General features: G+C 63.1%; 3 protein-coding genes across 5 annotated transcripts; all 3 read left to right on the top strand.

Moving 5' to 3' along the window:
- Positions 1 to 106: 106 nt before the first annotated feature.
- On the top strand, positions 107 to 5,657 carry SLC6A8 (solute carrier family 6 member 8). Of its 3 annotated transcripts, none has more exons than XM_063412035.1 (14): positions 107 to 263; positions 531 to 749; positions 1,094 to 1,225; positions 1,802 to 2,075; positions 2,150 to 2,282; positions 2,533 to 2,667; positions 2,760 to 2,863; positions 2,947 to 3,071; positions 3,142 to 3,254; positions 3,334 to 3,471; positions 3,781 to 3,883; positions 3,960 to 4,060; positions 4,248 to 4,418; positions 5,150 to 5,657. In XM_063412035.1, the coding sequence occupies exons 1-14, from the start codon at positions 158 to 160 to the stop codon at positions 5,279 to 5,281; spliced, it is 1,986 nt and encodes a 661-aa protein (XP_063268105.1). In that variant the 5' UTR covers positions 107 to 157; the 3' UTR covers positions 5,282 to 5,657. The 3 variants fall into 3 exon arrangements, with proteins under 3 accessions (XP_063268105.1, XP_063268107.1, XP_063268106.1); XM_063412037.1 differs by having other exon boundaries at positions 113 to 263; positions 627 to 749; XM_063412036.1 differs by having other exon boundaries at positions 247 to 263; positions 534 to 749.
- Positions 5,658 to 5,803: 146 nt separating this feature from the next.
- On the top strand, positions 5,804 to 8,358 carry LOC134558312 (epidermal differentiation-specific protein-like). The gene has a single exon (XM_063412039.1). It carries the CDS (start codon positions 7,106 to 7,108, stop codon positions 8,162 to 8,164), a length of 1,059 nt encoding a protein of 352 aa, XP_063268109.1. The 5' UTR covers positions 5,804 to 7,105; the 3' UTR covers positions 8,165 to 8,358.
- A 251-nt stretch (positions 8,359 to 8,609) lies between these two features.
- QARS1 (glutaminyl-tRNA synthetase 1) lies at positions 8,610 to 15,463 on the top strand. Its single transcript, XM_063412034.1, has 24 exons — positions 8,610 to 9,386; positions 9,726 to 9,873; positions 9,946 to 10,055; positions 10,163 to 10,238; positions 10,518 to 10,582; positions 10,803 to 10,856; positions 11,050 to 11,107; positions 11,212 to 11,283; positions 11,453 to 11,538; positions 11,738 to 11,824; positions 11,932 to 12,031; positions 12,152 to 12,230; positions 12,348 to 12,456; positions 12,538 to 12,668; positions 12,794 to 12,886; positions 13,003 to 13,140; positions 13,215 to 13,302; positions 13,380 to 13,523; positions 13,595 to 13,699; positions 14,082 to 14,174; positions 14,454 to 14,581; positions 14,759 to 14,825; positions 15,043 to 15,168; positions 15,272 to 15,463. Exons 1-24 carry the CDS (start codon positions 8,625 to 8,627, stop codon positions 15,320 to 15,322), a joined length of 2,970 nt encoding a protein of 989 aa, XP_063268104.1. The 5' UTR covers positions 8,610 to 8,624; the 3' UTR covers positions 15,323 to 15,463.
- Positions 15,464 to 16,217: the final 754 nt, after the last annotated feature.

Raw genomic sequence — 16,217 nt, 5'->3', positions numbered from 1 at the left:
TCTGAGCCGCCCGCCCGGCCCGGCCCGCCCCGCCGCGCCCCGCCGCCCTCAATGAGGTTCTTCCGACTCACCTTCAAGTGCTTCGTGGATTGCTTCTGAGGCCCCCTCGGCCACGGAGCCGCCCCCGACCCGCCCCCGCTCCCCGGCCCCCCGCGACATGCCCCCCGTCCCCACCGACACGGCCGCCCCGCAGCCGCCCGACGCCCCGCGACGCGATGCCGCCGCCGCCACAGCCGCGGCCGCCGCTGCCCCCGCGGGCTCCGGTAAGCAGGGAGCGCCGGGAAGGGATGAGCTTGGGGAGGGGGAGAGGGGGCCCCACGGCCACGCGCGACCGCGGCGCGCCCCCTCCCGCCGCCGCGGGGTGAGTCACCGCTCTGCATTGTGACGTCACGCGCCGGCCTGACATCTGACGTCACGCCCCTACGCGCGGAGAGGGGCGCGCGGGGGGGGGAGGTGCTTCCCCCCCCATCGCGCCCCCACGGGCGCGCGTGACGGCGGCGTGGGCATCCCCACTCCCCCCGTCTCGGCAGAAGGCCCCGGCGGGGCCGAGGGCACAGAGCCCCCCACGGCGGGCGAGGAGCGAACAGTGACGGCACCACTGGTGCGACCCCCCGGTCCCCCCAAAGAGGCCGTCCCCGAACGGGAGACATGGACCCGGCAGATGGATTTCATCATGTCCTGCGTGGGCTTCGCCGTGGGGCTGGGCAACGTCTGGCGCTTCCCCTACCTGTGTTACAAGAACGGCGGAGGTGAGCCTCATGCTCGCCCCACGCCGCGGGGGTGCACTCCGCGGCGCGGGGGCACCCCCTTCCCGCCCCAGAGTGTGTGCCTGGGGGCACCCCTCGCTGGGTCGGCTCGCCCTCACCCTCGAGGGGCTCGTGGGCCACCCCGCGTGGGTCCGGAGTCACGGGGCGGGGGATCGTGGGAGCCCCCCACTACCTGCCCGTGCTGACCTACAGCGCGGCAAGGGGAGGGTGCGGAGACGCCTTTGCCATTCGCTGCGTCCGGGCGGGCGGCGCGGAGAAGGCGGGGAGCATAAGGGGGGGCCGGGGGGACGGCGGCGGCTGAGCCGTCCCCCTGCCCCCGGCCCCAGGCGTCTTCCTCATCCCCTACCTGCTCATCGTCTTCGTGGGCGGCATCCCCATCTTCTTCTTGGAGGTGGCCCTGGGACAGTTCATGAAGCAGGGGGGCATCGCTGCCTGGAACATCGCCCCCCTCTTCAAGGGTAATGCCGCGCCCTGCCTGCACCCTTTCCGCGGCCCCTGCACCCTGCCCAGGGCCCCCGGCACCCTGCCTGCACCCTGACTGTGCCTCGGCTGCCCGCAGCCTGCTGGGGCTGGCAGCACCCTGCCCACGCCCTGCCTGCTCCCCTGCACCTTGCCCGTGTCCCGCTGCCGCCCTGTGCCGCGGCCAAGGATGGCAGCTGCCTGCACCTGTGCCCCATGGCAGCCTGTGCTCCCCTGCCTGCCTTGCCTGCCCCTGTGGCTCCCTGCCTGCATGCTGCTGGACCCCGGGCGGCTGCTGGATCCCCATCTCAGAGGTATCTTGCCGGCTCCCCGCTGGTCCTGTGCCATGCTGCCAGCTGTCTCCACCCTGTCCTGTCCTGCCTGGGGCTGCCAGCTTCCCCGTCCCATTCCTACCAGCTCTCCGCTGTCCTGTCCAGGGCTGCCAGCTTTCCCTGTCCTGTCCCTGTCAGTTCTCCTCTGTCCTCCCCCATCCCTACAACATCCCACATCCCACTCCATGCTTGCTGCCAGATGCCCACAGGTGCCTGCGGGCTCTGATCTTCCCCGTGCCACAGGTTTAGGCCTGGCCTCTATGGTGATCGTCTTCTTCTGCAACTCCTACTACATCATGATCTTAGTGTGGGGGCTCTTTTACCTGGTGCATTCACTGACGGACACCTTGCCCTGGGCCACCTGTGGCCACCCCTGGAACACAGAGCAGTGCACGGAGCTCTTCAACCCGGACCTGTGCCACAATGTCAGCACTAATGCCACTGCCAGCACTTGGACCTTCAACTTCAACTGCACTGACATGACCAATAAGCGCTCACCTGTCATTGAGTTTTGGGAGTGAGTATGGGAACCAGGAGGGTGTCATCTGGGGCTGGTGTCATGCTGGTGCTTAGCACAGCCCCGCTCTGCAGGAACAAGGTGCTGCGTATCTCTGGGGGCCTCAGCGAGCCAGGGGAGATGAACTGGCAGATGATCCTCTGCTTGGTTACCACCTGGGTCATTGTCTACTTCTGCATCTGGAAGGGTGTCAAGTCAACTGGGAAGGTAATGCTGGCAGGGGGAACATGCATCAGGGCCACTGGCATGAGAGAACGGGACTGCAACACGTGGCACTGCTGGCTCCTGCGCTTCTGTGCCACAGCCCACAGGCGTGGGAGGCCCGTGTCCCGCATCTCTCCAGGGGATGCTACCAGCTGCTGGGGTCATTCCCAAGCTCTGGTCCTGCTGGGACACCTGTGGCACGTGACATAGAGGCCTGGCCTGGGAGTTCTCATGGCTGCCCACTGCTCTTCAGATTGTCTACTTCACGGCACTCTTCCCGTATGTGGTCCTCATCCTGCTGCTGGTCCACGGAGTCACACTGCCTGGCGCGCTGGGTGGCATCATCTACTACCTGAAACCTGACTGGTCCAAGCTGGTTGAGGGACAGGTGAGGGCAGTGGGGAGAGCCAGCAGGGAGTTGGGTGCTAGACACCCCTCTGGCACCCCCATCACCCCCTCACACCCTCCCTCACACCCCAGGTCTGGATTGATGCTGGCACCCAGGTCTTCTTCTCCTATGCCATCGGGCTGGGCGCCCTGACCGCACTGGGCAGCTACAACCGCTTCCACAACAACTGCTACAGGTAGGGCTCCACCAGCTGCAGGCAGTCTCCTATGGTGTGTCCCCCAGTGCTCCCCAGCACGTCCTTAGATGCTGTGCCCACAGGGATGCCTACATCCTGGCTGTGATCAACAGCTGCACCAGCTTCTTTGCCGGCTTTGTTGTCTTCTCCGTGCTTGGCTTCATGGCCTCTGAGCAAGGCGTGGACATCTCCATGGTGGCCGAGTCTGGTGAGTGATGGACGATGGGTGCCAGCTGTGTCACCCCTTGAGTGGCATCTCTGACCCCAGTCTCCTGCAGGTCCCGGGCTGGCTTTCATCGCCTACCCCAAAGCTGTGACACTGATGCCCTTGTCCCCCTTGTGGGCCACGCTCTTTTTCATCATGCTCCTCGTGCTGGGGCTGGACAGCCAGGTGCTGTGGCAACCAGGGGAATGGGGAACAGGGAGAGGATGGGTGGCACGTCCCCACTGAACCCTTCTTTGTGCCACAGTTTGTCGGTGTCGAGGGTTTCATCACGGGCATCCTGGACCTGTTTCCCCAGCCGGGGGCTGGCTCGCTGCGCCGTGAGCTCACCGCTGCACTCTGCTGCGTTATCTGCTGCCTCATTGACCTCTCCATGGTCACACAGGTGGGGGACACAGCAGGGACACTGCCGGCCAGCCCCACACTGGCCACCTGTGCCTGTCTCTGAGGCATCGCCTCCCATGAGGTCCCACTGTGGTGTGGGAGCTCACTGGGGCTGCTGCCCTCGTGTCAGTAGATCTGGCCTTGGCATAGGGGGTCTCTGTGGCATAGGGGTGCTGTGGGAGCCAGGTGCCATGGCATGCAGGGTGCCCATGCCAGGCAGGGTACCGGTGCTGGTGAGGCTGTGACTGCCGGGGTGTTGGCGTGCCGGACAGCCAGCACACAGCTGGTGACACGGGCACCTTCCTGGCAGGGCGGCATGTACGTGTTCCAGCTCTTTGACAACTACTCGGCCAGCGGGATCACGCTGCTGTGGCAGGCTTTCTGGGAGTGCGTGGTCATTGCCTGGGTCTATGGTGAGGCAAGGGGGACACGGGGAGGGGGACACAAGGGGGGACACAAGTGCCCCAGCTGAAGCCCTCCTCCCTGCAGGTGCCGACCGCTTCATGGACGACGTGGCCCGTATGATCGGCTACCGGCCCCTGCCAGTCATGAAGTGGTGCTGGGCTGTGGTGACACCGCTGGTCTGCGTGGTGAGCGAGGCCACCGCGCGTGGGGACACGCGTGTGCCACCGCCCCCGGCTGTGCCGCGGGCACTGAGCGCCCCCCGGCGGCCGCTGTGAGCACACGTGTCACGACCGTGGGGCGGCTGTGCACATCGGGGACTACGGCGGTGACACGCGTCGGGGGTGGGGACCTCACCTTCCTCTCTCCCCGCAGGGCATCTTTGTGTTCCACGTGGTGAACTACAAGCCGCTGACATACAATAAGACGTACGTGTACCCGTGGTGGGGGGAAGCCATCGGCTGGGTCCTGGCACTCTCCTCCATGCTCTGCATCCCCTGCACTGTTATCTACAAGTTCCTGCGCTGCAAAGGCTCCTTGCGCGAGGTGAGGGCGGGCAGTGGGAGCACTGCTGCCTCTGTCCCCACCTCATTCTCAGCCATGGTTGTCCGTGTCTTAGTCCTGTCCAGGGCCCAGTCCCGGCCCTATTCAAATTCCACCAGCCACATTGTCATCTCAGTCCCATCCACAGCCAGGTCCCATCCTTGTTTTCATCACTGTCTCATTCTCACCCAAATCGTGTGCCTGTCCCCACTGTCTCACTCCCACCCAAATCCTGTCCCTGTCCCCATCACTGTCTCCTTCCCAATCTTACCTGATTCCCACTTATGCTTACATCACTGTCTCAGTCCTATCCCTATTGCAGGCAAATCTTGTCCCTATCACTGTCTCCTTGCAATTCCTATCCTTCTCTTAATCTCATTTAGTCCTTTTTCCATCCTAGGCCTACCCCTATCCAAGTCCTGTTCCTGTCTTCCTGTCTTCATTTCTCTCATTCCTATCAGATTCCCATCCCCACTCCCAGCCTCACCCAAAACCCATCCTTGCTGACATCACTGTCTTAATCTTGTTAATGTCTCATTCCCAACCCTGTCCCCATGCAATCTCTGTCCCTTTCTCAATCCCATTTCAATCCCTTCCTTGTGTCAGTCTCACCTCCACCCTCATCCAAATGCCATCCCTTTCCTATTCCTGTGCATTATGGGGAATTTGCCAAGCTGGGTCCAAGCAGTCCCACAGTGCTGTTGTCCCTGGGTGCTGACACGATGTCCCCACAGCGCTGGCAGCTCCTGACCACTCCAATCTGGGGCCAACACCACCTGGAGTACCTGACACCAGAGGCAGAAGCCAAGCTGCTGGCCCCAGAGCCCCCCAAGGAGAAGGCGACGCTCTTCGAGACTGTGATCTGAGCGTGGGGAGGGTCGCGCTGCTCCCGCCCGCCATAGCAATAATGCCAGCACCGCCTCCCACCCACGCTGCCCGTGCCCCCCGCGCCGCCCTGGCCGCCGGCCTCGCTGCAGGGGCGTGAACACAGCGAGGGGGGGTGCTGGGGGCCACGGAGCCAGGGCAGCCGCGGGGCACAGGAGGGGTCCCCAGCGCGGGGGAGCGTGGCGGCCCGGGGAGATGGCAGGGAGGCCGCAGGCTGGGGGAGTGAGTGGGACAGCCCTTCCTTGCCCCCTGCCCGCGGCCCCCATGGCCCCCCACTCACTAACTGCTTCCCGTAGCGTTTGTCTGGTGTAACCCCAACCGCCCCGACATCTGGCAATAAACTGGGAGACCCTGGCAGTCCTGGCACTGCAGGCAGGGGAAGCGGGGCACTAGCAGCGGAGGGGTGAGGTGTGGGGTGGCACTGGCCTTTGGGGGACAGAGGTTCGAAGAGAATAGGGTTCAAAAATTCAGGGACACCTCGAGTCCTCTCTTGGGTGACTTGTGGGGGACAGGCTGTTGGAGCAGTGGGGTCTCCATCCTCCACCACAGGATGTGGGTGCCCACAGGCTGTACCAAACCCCTGGGGGTCTGGGGGACCCCATTCAGCCAGAGCGGGCCTTGCTTCTCAGCCCCAAGAGGCAGATTATAACCCAGAGGCTTTGGGGGTCCTGACTGCCCCCAAGAGGGTGGGTCAGGATCCCTCTATACCTCACTGGGAGCTTTTCATATCTGCTTTGTGGCTTCCCATTTTGTGCACTGTGCCTTGGGAACAGCCCTGGGCTGGTGAGGGCTGTGTGGACAAGTGGATGAGGCAGCCCCTGGGCATGTGGCCAAAAGTCAAAGGCTTAACCTGCCCCAGAACCCTTGAGCTGCCTGAGCCCTGTCTCAGTGGGGTGCCTGCTAGGGCAGTGCACGTGCCCTGTGCCCCACACCAGTAGCTCCTGGGGAGGCCAGCTCCAGTTTGTGCCGTGGGAACCTGCATGGAGCGTGGAGGAAACCACCAGCATGCTGTGCTTGGAGTGGTTGCCTTCCAATGCCTTGGTTTGACATCAGCATTCTGCTGTGCCCTGCATCCTACGCCAGCAGTGCCTTGGCCACCCCATGAAGCAACAATGGGGAAGAAGTGTCCCCATCTGCCCCAGCCATCCTCAGAAACAGGCCTGGAGGAATGCCACCATGCCAGATGTCCATATCCAATTGCTGGGATCACCAGTGTTCCAGAGGCTCTTGTTTTGGGGCGGTGGCTTGCCCCACCATGATGCCCTCTCACCCTACTGGGGTGAGCCAGCAGTTCCTGCCCCACCGGCGATTCACACTATAATTAGTGCAGGCAGGGCGGAAGCATCACTGATAATTGGTGGTGACTCTTCAGCACAGAGTCTTACGTGCCTGGGGCATGGCAGGACTTTCCGGCAGGGCTGGTCTGTGGGACTGGCCGGCATCCCTGTGTGTCGACTGCCGTGCAGGGCCTGGCTGGCTCCCCAACACCGAAGTGGGGACAGGGTTGGGTGCAGTGTGTGGGGGCGAGCATTGTCATCGCCTTCACTTCGTGCCATGGCACGCCCTGGTCCCAGCGCCCCTTCCTAAAAGGCACAGCAGCGGGGTGTTGCCAGGACAGACGGTGAGAGCACGGGGACCAGCTGGAGGTGGGCAAAGGAAAGGCAGAGGACAGGGGTTAAAGGGGTGCTGAGGTTTGCCTTTGCTGGCTGGGCTTTCCTCACGGGTCTCCTGTGGCACCAACGTGACCCCACGGGACAGGACGTGAGCCACGTCGTGCCCTCTCAGGAGCAGGCACCCTCAGCACCATGAACCGGATCACAGTGTACGAGCGTGCCAACTTTGAGGGGCTGAGCCGAGAGTTCACCTGCGACGTGCCTGACCTGCACGAGCTGGATTTTGGGAACTGCATCGCCTCCCTGAAGGTGGTGGGGCAGCCATGGATTGCCTACACGGACCCTAAATACGAGGGGGAGCCGCACGCCTTTGAGGAGGGCGAGTACCCCTCTGTGGATCAGCCCAACAGCTTCTCAGCACTGCGCCTCGTGCACCATGACCTGGGGGACCCCCAGATCACCCTCTACGAGCACCCCAATTTCCAAGGCGCCTGCAAGGTGGTGACAGAGGAGACCAACTTGGCGTATGGGTACTTCAACGACCGGGTGGCCTCCCACGTGGTGCAGCGAGGCGTCTGGCTGCTCTACCAGCATCCCGGCCGGGGCGGCTGGCACTGCCTGGCGTGGCCTGGCGAGCGTCTCGCTGACTACAAACAGGAGCTGAACTTTCAGTCTCGGCTGTCCCACCTGCGCCCGCTACGGCCCGGGCGGCCCCTGGTCTCGGCACGTCTGCTTTGGGAACAGAAGCGGGTGGAGGAGGAGCGGGAGGTGCTGGTGGATGAGATTGAGGGGGTGAACGAGACAGAGTCGGAGCAGGCGCTGGCAGCCAGCAGCAGCCGGGAGTACGGCACCACACTCTGGCAGAGCTTCCACTTCAGCAACGCCACCAGCCTCAAAGCCGGGCTCTCCTTCACGCTGACCGTGGAAGCCTCCAACATCTTTACGGTGCAGAAAGGGCGCAGCGAATCCAGCACTCGGCGGCAGCGCGTGGAGGTGCAGCTGCCAGCAAAGATCCCCCCACGCACAGCGCTCAGCATCCAGGTCCTTCGGAAGGAGGTGACGCTCTCCGTCCCCGTCCTGCTCACCATCACCCAGAACGAGAACGTTCATACGGAGATGGGCGAGTACCGCAGCGTCTCAGGTACCAATGTCAGTGCTCGCTATAGCTTAAAGCCACTGCCAGCTACGGGCAGGGAGCAGGCAGCCAGCAAGGGGACAGACACAGTGCCTGGCACCAGGATGGAACTATAGCTCTGTGCCGGTGCTAAGCAATGGCTGTCCCCTCCGTGGTGTGCGACTCACTGTGACACCAGCGTTGACTCCAGCACCCACCCATGGAGGAGCCAGGACATGCCTTGTCTGGTTGTGTCTAGTAGCTCTGGCTGGCAGGACCTGCCAGTGCCTCCCCCCTCCCAGTATTTCCAATAAACCCCCTTCCCCAACCACTAGAGTCTGCTGCTACTCTGGCTGAGGTGGGAGTAGGATGGAAAGGACACTGGGCTGGGGCGGCGCTGAGCTAAGAGGAGACACCGAGCTGGGAGGGGAGGGATATCGGGCTGGGACTCCTGGGCTGAGGCAGAAAACGTGGAGTTGTGGAAGACACCGGGATCGGGGGAGTCATCGGGCTGGGGGGGCACCCAGGGCCCGGAAGAACTAGAGAATACCAGGCTGGGGAAGCTGGCGGGGCAAAGGTGAGAGTTGGGGACAAGACATGAGACAGAAGGGACAGGAGGACACTGGGCTGAGGCAGCCAAAGCTCCACCGGTCTGGGGAAGCCTGGGAATACTGGGATGAGGGGTGTACCAGGACAGCGAGGTGGACAGGGGAGGAGGGAAGACAACTGGGCTGGCGAGGCCAAGAGACCACGCACGATCGGGCGGGAGTCGGGAACACCGAGCCAGCCTGGCTCCGCGTACAACGGACTGAGGCCGCCACCGCGAACCAGTCTCCACCCAAGGACCTTGGGCCCGTGCGTCCTCACGGGCCGGTCGCAGGGCCGGTGGCCGGGGCCGTCGGGGCAGACGGAGACGCACAGGGCACACCGGAGGTACGGCACCAGCCGCGGGGCCCGCAGCGCCGACAGACGGGGGCGCGGGGGGCGGGATCGGACCCGCGCACCGCCCCCGGGCCGCCTCCAGCCCCGCCCCCCACGTGGCCGCCGCCGCCGCCGGTCTCTTTAAATGATGCAACCGCCCGCGCGCTGAGCCCGCCTCCCGCGCGCCCATTGGCCCGGCCGGCGCGGGTACCGCCGTTCCATTGGCGAGAGCGGAGCGCTCCCACCGCCGGTTGGCTGCGCACGGAGCCGCCTCCGGGCGGAAGCGGCAGCATGGCGGCGGCGGCGGCGGCGATGGCGGCGGAGGAGGCGGAGGAGGCGCTGGGGTTGTTCACCGGCATCGGCCTGAGCGAGGCCAAGGCGCGCGAGACGCTACGCAACGGGGCCCTCAGCGCGCTGCTGCGCCGGGCTGTGCTGCAGGTGCGTCCGCCGCGGGCCCGCGCCCTGGTCCCCGGTACTCGATCCCCAGTACCCCGTAACCCCGATGCCACCTCGGGACCCGGCCACGCTGGGAGCTCGCTATACCGGTACCAGTGTCACCCCCGAGAACCCGGTACCTCGATCCCCGGTATCACCCGGCTACATTTGCACCGTGGTCCTGCTGTCACTCCCTCGACCCCAGCCTTCCCAGGACCCTTCCGGCTTCGCCGAGTGGTCTGGGCCCTTGGCACTCCCCTGTCCCGCTCCGGCCCCCGGTGCCGCTGGTTCGCCGGGGCTCGGGCCCCGGTCTTGCCCTGACGCTCCCCCGGGCGGCGACAGGCTCGGAGCGCGCTGGGCCCGGCGCTGGACAAGGCCACCGGGACGCTTCTGTACAACACGGCCGCCCGCCTCAAGGACCCGAAGCACCTCGGCTTCCTCGTCGGCTACATCGCTCGCAGGGAGATCCTCACCGACCTGCAGCTCAGCGGTACCGTGCGGCCCCGGCCCCTGCCCGGCCCCGGCCCCGCGGCCACGCTCTTCATCCCTGCTCTGTCCACAGCTGCGCTGGAGTACGTGAGGAGCCATCCCCTGGAGCCTCTGGATGTGGCAGACTTTGAGCGGGCTTGTGGTGTGGGGGTCTGCATCACCCCTGAGCAGATCGAGGAAGCGGTCAGTGGGGCTATGACCCTGTGGAGACAGCACAGGGGACACTGGACTGGCTCCTGGTGTGCTCCTGTCTTGCCTCGCTCACCCCGGTGTCCCTGTGCTGCTCCCAGGTGGAGGCTGTGATCAGCAAGCACCGAGCAGAGCTGCTGGCAGAGCGCTACCACTTCAACATGGGGCTGCTGATGGGTGAGTGGTGACACCAGGGCAGCCCCTGCTTGGTGCTGGTGGCTGTCACATCCCTGTGCCTGACTGCCAGTGCCACTATCTGCTCCCCTGGATCCTGAGAACCAGCCCTTTACCATGGGGAGATGTCATCCTGCCAGATCCCCCACACAGGCAGGGCCATAGTGCCCTGCACCAGGGACAGCCCTGGGGCAAAGGGTGAGGCATTCTGCATCAGTGGCTGGCTGACGCTCCCGCTGGGCTTGGACCCTGCCCCTTGCCCACGGGATGCCCTGTCCACAGGGGAGGCACGGAACCAGCTGCGGTGGGCAGACGGGAAGACCATCAAGAACGAGGTGGACCTGCAGGTGGGTGTGAGGTTACTGTGTCAGAGGCTGCTGTGGTCCCCTGGGCATGCTGTGACTGGCTGGGACCTGTCAGCCAGTCCCCTAAGAGGGCCCAGCACTGGGGACAGCCTGCCCCACCTAGGTGCAGGCAGAGTGAGTGGAGTGATGACTGGACAGGACACTTCCAGGCCTTAGGACACAGGGAGCCTTTTTGTGTCCTGACTGTGTCATTCTTCTCCAGGTGCTGCATTTGCTTGGACCAAAGACAGAAGCTGACCTGGAAAAGAAGCCAAAGGTAAGGAGAAGGGGAAGCTGGAGACTTGGGTGGTATCTTCTTACAAAGTGTCCAGGTAGGATCCCAAATAGCTGCTCTGGGTGGAGCTGCCACCATGGATACAGGTCTGACGGAGCACTGGGGACAGCAGGCTGGACCAGGAGAAGGTATGTGGTACAGCTGGGCACTCAGAGTGCTGTGCTGGTCTCTGCAGGTGGCAAAGGCCCGTCTGGCCCCAGCAGAGAAACAGAAGGTGGCTGTGTTGGAGAATGGTAGGAGACTGTCCTCTTTGCCAGCCCTTTAGTTTCTGCTGGACCTGCTTCCAAGCTGGGCCCTGGGAGCTGTGATCAGGGAGCTCAGCCCCATCTCTCTGCAGGTGACATGGGTACAGAGACACAGTCGCTGCTAGAGCAGCTGCGGGGAGAAGCCCTGAAGTTCCACAAGCCAGGTGAGTGTGAGGAGTCACTGCCATATGTGGGGCCACTGCACTGGCTCTGTGCCAGGTCCCAGCTCTCCATGCTGCAGAGGACTGGACAGGTCCTGTGTCCTTCCCTGCTGGCTGCTGGGCTTGGCATGGTTAGGGCAGTGCTGCAGCCCTGAGCATCCTCTGCCTGCAGGAGAAAACTACAAGACTGAGGGCTACGTGGTGACGCCCAACACTATGGCCCTGCTGAAGCAGCACCTGGCAATCACAGGTGGGCAGGTGAGGCCATGTCCCACAGCCCAGCGGTTCCATGTGAGAGTGACACAGCTGGGGTGGGTGGGGAACAAGCAGCTCATAGGGGGCACAGCCACAGGCAGCATGGGGTGCTCTGTGGGATTGCTAGGGGCTCGTGTCACTGCTCTCAAGGAAGGTAAAAGTGTCCTGCTGATGGACAGAAGTGCCTCCTTTACCTCTTCAGGTACGGACACGCTTCCCTCCTGAACCTAATGGGATCCTGCACATTGGCCATGCCAAGGCCATCAACTTCAACTTTGGCTATGCCAAGGTATAAAGCACCAAGCTGCCCTGGCCCTTGCCTTTCTCTGCTACTTGGCTTTTGGCCAGGCCCTGTAGTCCCTCAGGGGCAACTGCTCACTATTTCTTCATCCCCAGGCCAATGGTGGCGTGTGCTTCTTGCGCTATGACGACACCAACCCTGAGAAGGAGGAGGAGAAGTACTTCACAGCCATCCGGGAGATGGTGGAGTGGCTGGGTATGGCTCGGGATGAGGAGGGCAGGATCAATCCAGCTGCCAGGGACACCCCTGCATTCAGGTCTTGCTGCTGGGCCTTTGGGGTTCCTCCAACCTGTTCCATTTCACCCATCCCCACAGGCTACCAGCCCTATGCAGTGACACATGCATCAGATTACTTTGACCAGCTCTACACCTGGGCCCTGGAGCTCATCCGCAGGTGAGCATGTGGGGCAGTAGGAATGTGCTGGGGCTGATGTCCTACAGCGTGGCTGGGGCTCCTCTTTGCCCAGGGGATGGGTCACTCATGTCTGGTGATGGCATTTCCCTTCTCTAGGGGTCACGCATATGTCTGCCATCAGAAGGTGGAGGAGATCAAGGGCCACAACCCACCACCCTCGCCGTGGCGGGACCGGCCTGTGGAGGAGTCACTCCTGCTCTTTGAGGTATTCTTGGCTGGGGCAGGTGCTGCATGCCTGTGGACTCTGGATCTGTGGCTCAGCTGACAGCTTCCTCCCTCTCCACAGGACATGAGAAAGGGCAAGTTTGGGGAGGGGGAAGCCACGCTGAGGATGAAGCTGGTGATGGAAGATGGGAAGATGGATCCTGTTGCCTACCGTGTCAAATTCACTCCACACCACCGCACTGGGGACAAGTGGTAGGGAGGGCCTGCCATGTCCGGCACATGTGTTGGCGATGGGTCTGGATTTTCTGGGAGTGAGGAGGTGTCAGGAGTGGAGCAGCACCATGCTCTGCCCTAAGCTGACTGTGTCTGTCTTGCAGGTGCATCTACCCCACGTACGACTACACACACTGCCTCTGCGACTCCATCGAGCACATCACGCACTCCCTCTGCACCAAGGAGTTCCAGGCCAGGTGAGCACCGTGCATGGGATGGCCCAGGGCTGGGAACAGCATCTGGTGGCTGCCAGGGTGCTGGGGGACAGTGTGTCCATGCGGCTGAGCTGGGCTGCCCTATACCTCCCTTGCAGGCGCTCCTCCTACTTCTGGCTGTGCAATGCTCTGGATGTTTACTGCCCTGTGCAGTGGGAATATGGGCGGCTGAACCTGCTCTACACTGTCGTTTCCAAGAGAAAGATCATCCGGCTGGTGGAGACAGGTGCTGTGAGGTAGGAAGCAGGGCCAGCTGCCGTGATGGGGCTTACCCAGAGCATGCCTGGTTGTCACAGCGGTGTTTCCTCAGGGACTGGGATGACCCGCGTCTCTTCACACTGACAGCCCTGCGCCGGCGAGGCTTCCCCCCCGAGGCTATCAACAACTTCTGTGCACGGGTAGGCTTTGGATAGGATAGGACAGGGAAGATGGCTGCATCCCCTGGCCAGCATGGTCACAGCATGCTGTTCCTCAGGTTGGTGTGACGGTGGCCCAGGCGACAATGGAGCCGCATCTGCTAGAGGCTTGCGCACGTGAGGTGCTGAATGAGCATGCCCCCCGTGCCATGGCTGTCCTGGAGCCCCTCAAGGTCACCATCACCAACTTCCCTTCTCCAAAGGTGAGACTGCCATGGGCTGTTGTGGGAGTGGGGTTCCTTGAGATCAGCATTCACGCCCTCTTTCTCCCCAGGCACTGGAGGTCCTTGTGCCCAACTTTCCAGCCGATGAGAGCCGTGGTTTTCACAAAGTGCCCTTCCACCAGATTGTCTACATTGAGGAGACAGACTTCAGGGAGGTAAGCCAGGCCCACTGGACTATACTACCCTCACTCCTGGAGCTTGTGCAGCAGGAGCCTGGCAGCACTGGAAGTGGTGTTGGGTGCTGCACACAGAGGTCACAAGCAGGTGTTGAGCAGCTGACTGTGACTCCAAAATGGACCAGCAGCTCTGATGGGCACTGGGCAAATGCTGTCCTCAGCCTGGCCAGGACACATCCAACCAATGGTGCTCAACCTGGCCTGTCCATGGGAACATCCCACAGCAACATGGAAGTTCAAACCATGAACCCTGGGGTCACTGATCCCTGGGATGGCAGGAGTGGGGGGCAGAGAGACGTGCTGGAGGGGGAACCTGCTGCCCATGCTGGGACCCCTCATGCAGCTGTGAACTCTCTTACAGGAGGCAGACAAGGGCTACAAGCGCCTGGCCCCTGGGCAGCCGGTGGGGCTGCGCCACACTGGCTACGTCATCGCCGTCCAGAATGTCATCAAGGTGCGTGGCTGTGGGCACCGGTGACGTGAGGTTGGGCTGTGGAATGTCAGGACATGACCATGCCCCAGCAGGGAAAAGCAGCGATGGTCATCTCGTGCTGGATGCTCTGGACACAGTGAGGGCTCAGGCTGCCTGGCTGGCTGCTCTCTGCCTGTCCTGTGCCTCACAGCGGGGAACAAGGTATCCCGAGCTGTGGGGCTGAGAGTTCAGCACCAGGTCTGCCATATGGGATAAGACTGCTGCCTGACAGTTTAGCTCATCTCCTCTCCTCTCCCTCAGGATGTCAGTGGGTGTGTCATTGAGCTGGAGGTGACCTGCACCAAGTCTGATGTGGCAGAAAAGCCCAAAGCTTTCATCCACTGGGTGTCGGTGCCGCTGGCCTGTGAAGTGCGGCTCTATGAGCGGCTGTGAGTACCTGGCTGCCAACCAGGGTCAGCACACACTCAGCAGTGCTGGAGCAGCAGCACAGCCGTGCTGGGGTCTGCTCAGACCTTTGGCAGGGAAGATGCTGCGCTGGGGTCCCATGAGTGGCACCACCTCCCCTGATTTGGCAGCTTTGGGAAAAGACTCTTATCTCATGGCAGGTTTTTGCACAAAAATCCTGAGGACCCATCGGAGGTACCTGGTGGCTTTCTGAGTGACCTCAACCCTGTGAGTAGTGGCAGCAGCTGAGGTTATGGGCCTGTGGGGAAAATGGGGACCTCCTGCACCCAGTCCTGAAGCACCCATTTCCATGTACACCCTACCCCTCTTGGAGCAAGGCCTTACTGTGGCTAGGGGGGAAGAAGAGCTGGGGAGAGCTGGGCAGAGGGTAGGGGTGGAGAGGACAGAAGGGTAAGGGTGCTGGCTGAGCTGTCCCTCCTGCCAGGACTCCCTGCGTGTGGTGCACAATGCCCTGGTCGACAGCTCTGTCCAGTCTGCTCGACCCTTCGACAAGTTCCAGTTTGAGCGCCTGGGCTACTTCTCCGTGGACCCTGACAGTGAGCAGGGGAAGGTGAGCCCTGTGGGACGTGGGGCAGTGAGGCAGCCCACACACACATCTGCAAGCACCCCCTGCCTGCCATGGGGCTATGAGCAGACCCTCTGTTTCTCCCCAGATGGTGTTCAACCGGACGGTGACACTCAAGGAGGACCCTGGCAAGGCCTGAGGGACCTGCTGCTTCTACACCACCATGGTGTTGCTTCATTGGGGGTCCTTGCACACCCCCAGTGCCACCGTGCCTTGGTGAAGTCTCCTGGGGTGCCCCACAGCATCGCCTCAATAAACAGAGATCCTAGCCCTGTCCCTGCACTGCCTCCTGTTCTCCTGCTCAGTCTTGGGGTGCTGGGGTGGGAGTGGTCTCCTGTTTGTCCCCCTGATGAACCTTGGGTGGTGGGGTGTGTGTTTTGGGGGGTGTCTCCCTTGTTCTGGGGGCACAGAGTCTGCTCCTATCTGCTGTGTAGCACTGATGCGACCCCACGGAAGCTGCAGCTCCCCCAGCCAGCACCGTAAGTTTGGACTGGGGTCAAGGGTGTTGAGGTGGAAGGAAGAAGTGTCTCCGGGAGGTGCAGGTGGGGTGCAGGCAGGAGAGGCGGGTGCAGGGGATGTGCGGGAGGGTGCAGGCAGGGCACAGGAGGTGCAGGCAGGGTGCGCACACTGTGTACAAACACCGCCGGAGCGCCCTCCCCCCTTAAGGTGGACTCGGGTGGAGTGTTCCCTGCTCGGCCCCGGGCTGGGGGTCAGAGGCGTGTCCCCGCGGAGCTGGCATGAACCCCGTGCCCCGAGCCCCGTGCCTGTGCCCCGGACCTGAAGTATGTGGAGGGAGACCTTGCCCAGCCCCACGGGCCACCTTAAGCGGGGCCGGGGCTGAGGAGGCCGCGCCGAGCACATGGGCACGTTAAAGCAGACCCGGCGCGGGGCTTCCTCCGCCTCCATGGGGACCCTTCGCTCCGCGGGGCCACCCGGGACAGGGCGCAGCCCCCTCCGGTACAGGCTGCGGAGGCCTCAGCGTCCTTCCCGGGGCGCCCCTGCACCGGGGTCTGGCCCCACCCCGGCGCGACTCG

Source organism: Prinia subflava, chromosome 14, assembly GCF_021018805.1.
Source record: "Prinia subflava isolate CZ2003 ecotype Zambia chromosome 14, Cam_Psub_1.2, whole genome shotgun sequence".
NCBI classification, from domain to species: Eukaryota; Metazoa; Chordata; class Aves; order Passeriformes; family Cisticolidae; genus Prinia; species Prinia subflava.
Note: the sequence above shows the minus strand (reverse complement) of the source record. Positions and strands in the feature narration are given on the sequence as shown.

What these genes read in the sequence shown, in the direction of transcription:
- SLC6A8 (XM_063412035.1), top strand. Translation starts at nt 158, where the DNA reads ATGCCCCCCGTCCCCACCGACACGGCCGCCCCGCAGCCGCCCGACGCC. An exon ending in CATCGCCCCCCTCTTCAAGG is followed by an intron (nt 1,226 to 1,801) that starts GTAATGCCGCGC and finishes CCCGTGCCACAG; the next exon opens with GTTTAGGCCTGGCCTCTATG. An exon ending in TGCTGGGGCTGGACAGCCAG is followed by an intron (nt 3,255 to 3,333) that starts GTGCTGTGGCAA and finishes TTTGTGCCACAG; the next exon opens with TTTGTCGGTGTCGAGGGTTT.
- LOC134558312 (XM_063412039.1), top strand. Translation starts at nt 7,106, where the DNA reads ATGAACCGGATCACAGTGTACGAGCGTGCCAACTTTGAGGGGCTGAGC.
- QARS1 (XM_063412034.1), top strand. Translation starts at nt 8,625, where the DNA reads ATGAGACAGAAGGGACAGGAGGACACTGGGCTGAGGCAGCCAAAGCTC. An exon ending in ACCTGGAAAAGAAGCCAAAG is followed by an intron (nt 10,857 to 11,049) that starts GTAAGGAGAAGG and finishes TGGTCTCTGCAG; the next exon opens with GTGGCAAAGGCCCGTCTGGC. An exon ending in TCAACTTTGGCTATGCCAAG is followed by an intron (nt 11,825 to 11,931) that starts GTATAAAGCACC and finishes CTTCATCCCCAG; the next exon opens with GCCAATGGTGGCGTGTGCTT.